Source organism: Borostomias antarcticus, assembly GCF_949987555.1.
Source record: "Borostomias antarcticus genome assembly, chromosome: 1".
Lineage (NCBI taxonomy): Eukaryota > Metazoa > Chordata > Actinopteri > Stomiiformes > Stomiidae > Borostomias > Borostomias antarcticus.
In genome coordinates, this window is record NC_140234.1 from 29,619,777 (window position 1) to 29,631,361 (window position 11,585).

At 47.3% G+C, this 11,585-nt stretch overlaps 1 protein-coding gene across 1 annotated transcript in view; it reads left to right on the forward strand.

Annotated features, from left to right (window-relative positions):
• bcas3 (BCAS3 microtubule associated cell migration factor) overlaps window positions 1–11,585 on the forward strand; it is a 304,635-nt gene that overhangs the window by 23,493 nt on the left and 269,557 nt on the right. Inside the window, exons 8-9 of the mRNA XM_084443162.1 lie at window positions 10,988–11,095; window positions 11,335–11,411. Coding sequence (XP_084299288.1) covers window positions 10,988–11,095; window positions 11,335–11,411 — 185 coding nt within the window. The remainder of the gene's footprint in view (window positions 1–10,987; window positions 11,096–11,334; window positions 11,412–11,585) is intronic.

Below are 11,585 nucleotides of genomic sequence, written 5' to 3' on the forward strand. Positions count from 1 at the left end.
CCCCCACCACGGCGTGTGCTGCCGGGGGCTCGGGGAGCAGTCAGTCTGAGGAAGAGCCAGCCGCGTGGGCTCACTGACCAGCCACACCAGTCCAGGGGGGGTGGAGGTGGAGGGGGTACTGGAGGGAAGCAGTATCAGAATCCCCCCCTACTGAGAGAGAAGGGGAGAGAGAGAGAGATGAGGCACCCTTGGGGAGTGGGCCCACTATGTCCTGTCCTGGCAAAGAAGGGAAGAAAGAGGGATAGAGAGCGAGAGAGAGAGAACCCCAGGCGGGTTGCTTTCATCTCTCTGTCCATACCCAGCCCATGCCCTCCCTCCCTCCCTCCCTCAACCCCCCATCTCCCCCCCCCCCCTCACCCTGCTCCTCTTCCAGAACAGCGAGAAGAAAAAAAATAACTCGATATTTCCTCCCCAGGAAATGAAATAAGGAAGTGTGTCTTCGGCTGGACTTTGATGAAGACCACCTTCCCCATGTTTTTCAGGGGCCGATGCCGTGTCCGCGCCCCCGCCGACGGAGGGGGGGGGGCTGATGGGCTTGGCCGAGCACCCAGACGCCGCTCAGTGCTAATGCTGAAAACATGCGTGGCGCTGAAAGGCTGAAACCCTGACCCCTGGCTGAATGGCGCGGGCCGGGTGCCGGCCTCGGCAGAAGTGTTTTGTAAATAACCCCAGAGGGGCGCGGCGCGCTGCTTTCCATTGGGGCCTGTTCGTAAACTTACTAAGGTCCTCGCACAGTTTTTAGCATATAATCATATTGAAATAGCAGCTTTTGTCAACCACCGAAAAGGATGCCTTCTTGACACTCAAATGGAAACCAGATTGGAGTCTTGGCTGCTACAGCAGCACTGGTTTAGGAGCTGGTTCAGTCAGCTCCGGGCTTAGATTACAAGATTTGCAAATTAAAGGAAAACCAGAAAGGGAAAAATCATGTGTGCCGATCCCTGTATTTGCGGACTTCCAGCCAGGCTTTTTAGCATATAATCATATTGAAATAGCAGCTTTTGTCAACCACCGAAAAGGATGCCTTCTTGACACTCAAATGGAAACCAGATTGGAGTCTTGGCTGCTACAGCAGCACTGGTTTAGGAGCTGGTTCAGTCAGCTCCGGGCTTAGATTACAAGATTTGCAAATTAAAGGAAAACCAGAAGGGGGAAAAATCATGTGTGCCGATCCCTGTATTTGCGGACTTCCAGCCAGGCGCACTCAACATAATTTTATCAATGGAAAGGATTATGCATTAAGTCCAAACAATGTATGGAGCTAGTGATTTTCCTGACAGAAAAGCTACATATGCATCCCCTTCTCGCTCTGCACCGATGCCAGTGGGCTTGGGGAGTCAGTAAGGAATGCCCAGGCTAGTGCAGGTCCTTTTCTGACTCCTTGCAGGTCTGGAAAGGATTTGTGTTTCCAACCCCTCCCCGCCTTTGTTTTTATTTTCTTTCATTTTAATTAGCTCCGCAGGTATTACAATTCTGAGAAAAGCTTTTAGACTGCTGTCTCTCAGTGAATGTAAATGGTGTAGGCGAAGCAGAGGCGCTTGTGGGTGTCTTGGAGCACACGCTCTCCCAGGGTAAAAGTTCAACGCTAAAGAAGCCTTCTTTTGTTCTCCAGCCTCTGGGAACTGCAGTGTTGGAGCAGAGAAGGGACGTTTTCATCCCTCCATCCAGAGGACGTGGGTGCTTTTCTCTCTCTCTCTCTCTGTCTCTCTCTCTCTCTCTCTCTCTTTCTCTCTCTCTTTCTCTCTCTCTCTTTCTCTCTCTCTCTCTCTCTCTCTCTCTCTCTCTCTTTTAACCAGTGTGGGCTTCCGTTACCATGGATATTACTAGTGCGTTTGTTTTTGGGGGTCCCCAGATGTGGTCACCATGGCTACCTCGGACTGTGTTGCCCTATCAGCAGCTTGCCCTGCAGCAGTGCTAGCGGTGCTGTCATCACTCCCAAACTGGTCAGGTCTCCATCAGACTTTTACTGAGGAACTATGCTGGATACAGTTTCCACTAAGACAGATCAATTCAGACTAGGAATCAACATTTTTATTTTATTTAAAGCAAATAATTTGTATTTTATTTACATGAACACTTGTTCAAGTCAGAAATACAAATGGCAGAATCAGTTATACAGAAGATAAATAAGTATCTAAAGAGGACGACACTGGATTCTTAAGTTTAAGTTTAAATTTAAATCTTTCTCAATACACTGTTCTCAACTGCATAATTTCCTAATTTTGGATATGTCTTAATAGTAATTCAGAGTACATTTTTGTAGAAGATATACATGTATTTTACTTGAGCCAGAATTAAGGATTGTTTTCAAACCAAAACATACTACTTTTGTTCTCGGAGGGAGTAATGCAACCTGCATACTAACATGGGGGTAGTACTCCACAAACAATCCAAGTCAAGGCTCAGTCAAGGATTTTCACACTAAGCTGTGAGTCTCATATCAAGTACAAACAATACAAACATCTTTTTATTTGATCTCCATCAGCAACCGGCATGTTTAATCTGAGCCGACACCCATAAACACAGAGGCAGTGATCCTAAAGGATAGATAATGTCATGTCCCTAATTGTCTTTATCCAAAGCCTCTGTCCAGCAAGTCCAGTTGTCGCCCAATGCCTGGTTATTAATTACAGTATTGTGGGTGATAAACCCCATTCATTCCAGCCAACATTTTCAAAGAGCCTTAAGGGAAAGCCTGTTGTGGTACTAAGCCTTGCTTTTCATTGCATTTTCATGACAGGTTTAGCCATTCAGATACAAGGTAGCCCCCTCTCTAAAGTGTATTAAATGGAAATCTGCAAGCGTTAGTATTAAAAGAGCCACCAGATTAAGGGGATTTAGCGAAGTGACGCTTTTAAAACCAGCATGAGGACACCGGCTCATTTTTTCAGGCACACCATGATCCTGTATTATATGCGAACGCACACACACATGGACACACAGACATGCACACACACACACACACACACACACACACACACATGCACACGCACACTGCAGCTCATGTACTGTATGTGGGCCATTGGCTGTGATTTCTCCTTCTGGAACTTTCTGTTTGACGATTGAAGTCGTATCAATAACATATGAACATTCAATGGTCTGACCAACTGTATGACTTCTGAAATATTGGTGGTCTTTGTGCTTCAAATGCTTCTTAGTGAATCCAGATCCATTTTCAAGTGTGTGTAGCGAAGCTCAGTTCATAACTCAACACAGAGAAAGAGAGGTTTGATCATTTTTTCATGAACAAAATATGATTGTCTTCAATTTGTGGGCGGGTTTGTCATGTTCACTCTTACCAAAGTTTCGATGAAATCACTCCCAAATCCAAATCATTCCCAAACCTTTTGTCATGCCTGCCCCTGGAAATGGGAATATCTGTAATCTCCTTTTAACTTCCTCTTTTCCTGTGCTTACACACACACATGCACGCGCGCACGCACACTAGCCTACTGCTAGAACTGGCCAGTCTCTGGCTTCATTTTGAAGCGATTATTTTCACTTGCACGTCTGTTCTGTGTCTGCCGTGGCAGTTTTCCCTCTGCGAGTAGGAAGTCAGATTAAACGCAGTAGTACTGGAAGTGGTATATAGAAACATTTCCTTGACAGTCTGAATGATGTGTAATGACTTTTCAGGCTACAGAATAGCCTCTCCTGTGTTCTGCCATCAGCCTGAGTCCTTCACACATTTACTTGGCGCTACTGTAGGTAACCCACATTTAAAACTGTAGATTTTGGCAAAATGCTGTCGGTGCCAATTCATCATACTAATTTCCCCTAATAGTTGTGTGTGCATGTAAGGATGACAAATGGCCAATTTACTGGAGGCGAGGTTAAGTACCTCTCTTGAAATGAAAGCGGCAGTATACTGTACCCCAGCAAGGGATCTGAAGCAGGGACTCTGTCCTTACCCATACGCTCTCTCAACCAGGAAGCGGTTATGTGTGCAGGACAGGGGAAGGGACCAGAGGGACGCCCGCGGCACTCAGCACGCCGTGGCGGTGGTTTTGTTCTTCCTCTACGGGCCCTCTGAGAGGCTGCAGGTGGCGGGCTGCTTCTCAGATCCAGACGGACAGTACGGTCACATAACTCACGGTCTCCAAGGAAAGGAAGACCTTCTCCTTTGAAGTTTGTCTTTTGAAGAGTTTTAAAGCATTTTTCCATATTTTCCCTTTGCATATTTTCAAGCTGTTACAGATACTGCAGCTATATCTGTGTTCTTTATCCCCTACGTGGCTCGCTGGAATTTGGCAACAGTTAGAAAGAAGAAGAAATTATTGCTTATTTTGATTTGGTATGTTTTTCATAGCATTTAAATAAAAATTGCATTGCACTGTTGTACTGCACTTTGTAAAACCAAGTGTATTTAAAACCATTTCCTTCAAACTTTCCTTCGGGGGACAGTACAGCACACACACAAGCATCTCACTATTCCTCACGCGGTTTGAATTACCATGACTTACAGTACTCACTCTGGGTAGTGTTGAATCTCGCTGGACAGTCATCTACCAGATATGAGTTTCTATTCTGGGTTTTCCTCATCCTTAACTGCTTCTGAGGTGTCAAAGCTGAAGTAGGAGAGAGCACGCTCTTGACCAGATGTACATTTTGTGTCAAATGGTCCCACTTAACTTGGACAGAAAATTGGCGGGTAAACAGAAATTTCATTGGGCTGGTTAGTTGATAAATATTCATGGCCACTCTGCTGCCGTCAGACAGGATTTATGACAGGATTTAAACCTCTCTGCTTAACTCTCAATTTTCTATTCATCAATCTGAGTTGGACATTTGCGAGGATTCCCATGAAATTATTCCTAATTATATAAATATAAATACATTTACACGGTAGGCCATTGAATTATTGAATGATCTCTCTTTATGTCACTGTTTTGTTGTGATGGCCAAAATAAAGCTGTGACTGGTATGAGAAGTTTTTTGCAAAGAGTACCTTTAGAGTAGCTACTGTTGCACCACCTGTAACTATGTTGTGTGGTTTATTCATTAAACACTGTGAACACTAGAGAATGGGCTAGGAGCGCGCGCACACACACACACACACACGGGAATGTGTTTCCAATATGCGTGTCCTCGAAGGTACCGTAGTGAAAGAAGAGGAAATGTATTTCTGGCAGTGCTGCAGACATAGAGTTGTGGTTGAACTTTTTACCCTAATTACGTTCCCGCTAATGCCCGCGGCATGCCGGATTCACTGTGGCCCCCCCGGGCCCCGAGATGCCTCTGATGTGGTCAGCGTTTGTTGTGTGTTGAGGGTTGGGTTGGAGGAGGGGAGGAGAGGGAGTTAGAAGGGGGGAGAACGATGGTTGGAGGCAGAAGTGATGGCGGCTAAGGGAGAGCGAGCCAAACTCTGCCGAATATTGTGACAGAATTTTGGTCTCTGTTACCACCCACCTCACTTGCTGCCTATGAAAATAGAGTAATTGTTATCATCTGTGCGTTTCTTTTTTGTGTGCACATAGAAATAACTGTTGTAAATCCACAAGCTCGGGTAGGGAGTTTGATCTCTGTCCAAAGACTGGTTCTACAAATTTGTACGTCTTTTGTTTTTAACAAGTTTTTATTTATTTATTTTTTCTTTAAAAAAAAAAAACCTTTGTAATTCCTTCACCAGGAAGCAATATGTGATTTATGTGATGTTATTTAGCCTTCAAGGTCTTGTGTATTATCTTCCATTAGCAAACAGGCCTGTGTATATCCCGTGCAAACAAAGAAAATCTAAATGACTTGAGCCTTAAAGGGTGAATCGCAGAGCACTTAAATGAAGTGTTCACTTATCCAATGTACATTTATTCACCAAACAGATCCTATCAAAGCTCTTGACTGAAACCCACTTGTTGATACCCGACCAACAGCACTCACATGGCGGTGTGGCCCGGCGTGCTGGGCTCGGGCGCCCTGGTCCTCTCTCCCAGCTGAAAGCTGTATTTGTTTTGCGTTTCCACAGCGTGTAATTGCCGTTCGTATTCGGGTAGCTCGTAAAAACCTTGCAGTCGGAAACGCGATGACGTCCTTCCCTTGTAAACACGTTTATTTGCTTCCATTTTAACCCCCTATTCTGGCTTCTCCCTGCGCTTTGCCCCGCCACATGAAGTGGATGAGGTTTTCATCCATCACTTCCCTTCACATTCATTGAGAAAAACAAAACAAAAAAAAAGAGAGATTTAAAGCCGCCCCGCTCCTGTCGACCAGAACTCATGTGTCTTCAGAGAAGTGCAAGCACAGCACCGTGGAGCTAAAATAACACATGTCATAATGTTCCATAAAAAAAACATGTGATTAAATGGCATGTGTTTGACATAAAGGACATAATGACCATTGTAAACCGTTGTGTTGCTAAAATTAAGACTCTCCACCGGTTGTAAATTTCTCATAAGCATTCTGTTGTCAAGAGCCCCCCCCCCCCCCCCCCCCATCTCGTAGCTGCAGCAGCTGAATGCTCAAAGGGCCATCTACATTAGAGCTTTTACTGCTGGGTTGTCCTGGAAGCTCAAACGGCCATCTACATTAGAGCTTTTACTGCTGGGTTTTCCTGGCTGCTCAAAGGGCCATCTACAGTAGAGCTTTTACTGCTGGGTTGTCCTGGCTGGAGATGGACTTAGCAGGTGTGCAGCTTGGCTGCTTTTACAGCCGAGTACCTTGTAATTAAGGAGTAATTTAGGATTAGGGAAATCCACGTCCGAAACATTGCAAGGTTGGAACGGGCCAAGTTCAACTATTTTCCAATCCAGAAGACTTAGCCTTTTCCACAGGAGGTCATAGTGACACCGCCTCAGCTGTGTGAGTGTGTGTGTGTGTGTGTGTGTGTGTGTGTGTGTGTGTGTGTGTGTGTGAGTGTGCGTGTGTGTGTGTGCAATATTTTTCTAGATTTAACCTGGAATTATCTTTCTTTTTTTGTGGACCTTCTCAAATCTGGGGGAGAAAATCTGACATATACTTTTATTTTATTATCATAGAAAAGGCCATATAGTCGTTATACAGGATGTGTGTGTGTGTGTGTGTGTGTGTGTGTGTGTGTGTGTGTGTGCGCGTGGGCGTGTGCGTGTGCGTGTGCGTGTCTAGCGACTGTACTTGCTACCGATCCCCCTTTTTGCATCCATCAGACCCAAAGGCCAGTTTGAGTCATAGTAATTGACACGTTGATCTAATAGCCGTCATAACAGTCGTATTACTGAGCTGGGGAACGGTGCTCAGTGTCACCTTAACATGTGCAGGGACTCACATTCAGCCATGATCCATAATGATAATTGTGATTTAGCCCTGCTCTCAACCCACGCCCTCCGAGGCCCCGGCACCAGGAAATCCCATTACCCCTGACCTCCGTTGCCTCCATTAGAACCCGGCCATTTATTCAAATACTGCCAAAGAAAAACAATAAAACTGCTGTGCCGTTTCGATTCTATAATAGAGGGCTATCACTGTCCCATAAATACATTTCAAAGCCCATCCCTCGCAAAAAGCTTTGAATTTGATTGATCCGACCCCGATAATGCTTCAAATCATAGAAGCAACCACCAGAAAACAAGTTCTTGAAAAGTGGAACGTATTAATCGCTGGGTTTGCATTGAACCGGTAACGGTATCCCGACTGGGCCAGAGGCTGCCTGTGCTGTGTGTTCTCTCTGTGAGGTCTGCAGAAACACAGACTGCTCGTAGGCCTGCTGCTCTGGAAATCTCAATGAGTTGAGTCCCCCCCCCCCCAAAAAAAAAAACCTTTATGGGGCAACTCTTTTATCTCTCCTCTCACTGCTTACAGAGATTGAAGGGTGGAATGCTCTCGCAATGAAACGCACACAGTGTCAGAAACACACACACAGAGACAGTGTTTTATTTCTCTGGCTGGACTGAGAGATCTGAGGGCTCCCACGGCGCCACGGCTGCCTCAGACTGTCCAGCCACTGTCTCCAGCAGCCAAAGAGTGTGTGTGTGTGTGTGGGTGTGTGTGTATCTCTTGAGTTCGGGTGTTGGAAGTTGTGGCAGCGCTGCGTTGGTTTATATTGTCTTGAGTGTTTGTGTGTGAGAGCCCGCATGTGTGTGTGTGTTTCAACATAATATGTGACCGGGAGACTCTTAAGAGCTTGAGAAGTGTGTGTGTGTGTGTGTGTGTGTGTGTGTGCGTGCTTGTTTGAGATGGAGAGGGAGAGAGATGCAGGGAGAGAGTGAGAGAGAGGCAGGGAGAGAGAGGAAAAGAGAGAGAGAGAGAGAGGGCTGGGTGTTGGGTGATGTAGCTGGCTCTGTCCGCGGGTGTGTGGAACAGTGTTCGTGTCTGCGGCGTCTGCCCTGGCTCCAAGTGCTGGTGCTGCTTACACGCACACGCTAATCCCACCGCGGCCCGGCTCTAAACACACACACACACACACACACACGCTGGAGCCACGGGCCTGACGGGATCAAAGAGCGGCGGACTCTGAGACGGCGTGCCCCCACGGGAACACGCTTCAAGACCGCTGGAATCCCGTCCTAGTCCGTTTTAGTCGGGGGAGTCGAGGAAAAAAAAGCCGTGCATTGGGAACCTTCTCCTGTTTCTCCTCAGCGAGAGGAGGAGGGCCTCCAGGCACGGGAGACAGTGAGGGGATCCTCCTTTTAAGCCTGGCTGAACACAGCCTGGCCTTGTCGGTTGCACGCACCCCAAACCTCCTCCAGTACAGCCAGACGGGAGTCTGAAATTTCCCCCTCCGCCTGGGTTCCTCTCTGCCAGGGACTTTTCCTCGTCTCGGTGCCTCGGCTTGGCCTTTGCCACCCGAGAGCCACAGACGGTAATACTGTTAGGCGTTTGCCGCCATGGCACAAAAAAGCACCAGTCAGTCTCCCGGCATACAGGGCTAACATGAACACCACTTTACACAAATACCATCTCTGCTTGACCACAGGAAAGAGAAGGAAAAAGGGTTGGGAGAGAGAGAGAGGGAGGGAGGGAGGGAGGGAGGGAGGGGGGGGCGAGAGGGAGAGAATGTTTGGGGGGGGGGGGGGTAGAGCAAGGGGATAAAGAGCGGGACAGGCTGGCTTCAGTGTCCTCGGCTCCGTTCAAAAGATTCCTCCACTGGGGAGAATTAGGAGGTTTTAAAACCCTTCCTGGGGTCTCCGGGCGCGTCGGGACCGGGGGGTTCTCGAGTAGCACGGAGACGAGGGGTTCTCGAGCAGTCCTTCAGCCTCCTCTCACCCCGACCCCCCCCCCCCCCCACACACACACACACACACCCCTTAAGTGCTTCCATGTTTTTGACAATTTGCGGCCACTTTAAGATGTCTTGGCCGCTTTGCGATGCCCTGATATGTGCATATTTTGAAAAAGGGTAATTTTCTCAATGGCTCTGCCCACAGTATTTCATCCACTGTTTGAGTCTGTCAGGAGGTCTGAATGGGAGAAGCAGATCTCTTTCCGCTGTAAAGCCAGGGGCTGAAGGAGTGGCGGCAGGGATGATTGGGATGGCAGGCGGACGTTACGGCTGCAAAGTCAACGTGGCCCAGAGACGACGTTCACTCGCTGGAGTCTGAACAGAGACTGCGGTAGTGATGTGAACTTTGTTTTTTTGTGTGTGTTTTTTTCCCAAAATGTACAAAACGAATTCCGTCAGCGAGTGAGTTGTGCGCCGGTAATAAAACTATACAAATCACAACGGATGTCTCTTAGTAGCGGCTCATGACCAGACAGTCTTTCTTGTCATTGATTAGGCTGGTAGGCCTGACAGATGTGGTCGTGGCAACGGAAGGGGAAATCCGCATTGATCAAGTCGTCAATTGGCTTCCTGGCCTATTGACTCCCCTGGTAACCCATCACCAATCAATAAAGCGGGAGTCTAGGGTGGTGGCCTGTAGTCGACCAATTAGAATTTCAGACATACAGTAATTGAGTAACATCTCTTGTGATACACAGCTGTCGTTATTGAAAGAGAAGGCTGTGAGAAAGCAAGCAGTGATAACGGCCCGGTTACTGAATCAACATGTTATGAAGTCGGCCGTACGGAGGCCAGTCTCCAGTCACAGCCTGGAAGTGCTGCAGCGCTGCATGCTGGGATTGATGAGGCGTACAATTGGATTGAATACAGACCAGAGGAGTAAATAGCCTGCTGAAAGCAAATACCGTCTCTAGGCTTCTAACAAAACCAACGCCTTGTATCTCTCTCCCTGCCCCCCCCCCCCCCCTCTCTCTTGAGCGCTGGCCAATGAGAGAGCAAGAGAGAGTTGAGGTCTTGATGAGAATTTATGTTTGAATGTTCCTCCGCCAGCAGCCGCTGGGCGAGCCGCCCCATGTTCCCTCTGCCTGCGCGTTGATAGAGAGGCCTCCAGTAAACGTGTGTGTTACATGACATAGCATTTCCCCTCTTGCCGTTCTCCTCCTCCTCCTCCTCCTCCTCGCCTTTATTGTTGTGCCTCAGTGGAAGCAGACCAGAGAGAGAGAGAGAGAGGGATGGAGAGGGAAGAGAGAAAGAGAGAGGGAAAAAGAGAGAGAGGGAGAGAGAGGGGGATGGAGAGGGAAGAGAGAAAGAGAGAGGGATGGAGAGGGAAGAGAGAAAGAGAGGGAGAGAGAGAGAGGGATGGAGAGGGAAGAGGGAGAGAGAGAGAGAGAGAGAGGGATGGAGAGGGAAGAGAGAGAGAGAGAGAGAGCCTGTTTCCAGAGTGGAAACATATAGTGTGTAAAGCCTTCAGGGTCTGTGGAGACCAGAGGGAGAGAGGGTCCATGCTGCCAGTGGCCTCCCATCCCACCATCTGTTTCATGTGTGATTCACTGGCCAGAGGTTTCTGCTGGAGGTTGACGCAAGGTTTACAGTCCAGAGTGTGTGAGTGTGTGTGCCTGTGTGTGTGTGTGCGTGTGTGTGTGTGTAAGAAAACTATTAATCCATGTCTGACCCTCTAAAATATTTGGGCCATTTTAACCATTGAAGTTGAGCTTATCTTAATTAATCAATATTCTTGTGTATGTGTGTGCGTGTGTGTGTGTGTGTGTGTGTGTGTGCGTGTGTGTGTGTTCCCAGGACGAGCCCACCCTACTGCTGTGTGGACCTGTATACTCTCCGGTCTGGAGAGATGGTTAAGTCTATTCAGTTCAAGACGCCCATCTACGACCTTCACTGTAACAAAGAGTACGCACACACACTGCTTCTGCTCTCCCTGTCTCACTATGCACCACTACTGAATATCTTTATACATTACACGTCTGAGCATTAACAGGGTTGGGTACCATTTTTACTTGGTTAACACTTAAACAAATCCACCATGACTATCATACATAATACATTTTTTCTTACGTTTGCTATTTTGTCAATTTTCAGCTATTGACAATATCAATTTGTCTAAATATTATTTATCTTTACTCTTTCAGGATCCTGGTTGTCATCCTACAGGAGAAGATAGCGGCGTTTGATAGCTGCACCTTCACCAAAAAATTCTTTGTTACAAGTAAGGCCCTGTGAATGGCACAGAATAACACACAATGGCTTTGAGTTCTGTGCACAATTTGCTTCTAGACCAAGTTTGTTTTCTTTCTCACTTTGACCACCAACAAGCTAAAATTAGGACCCCCCCCGATTAACTTCACACATCGTGCCTCTCATCAGCTTACACACACACACA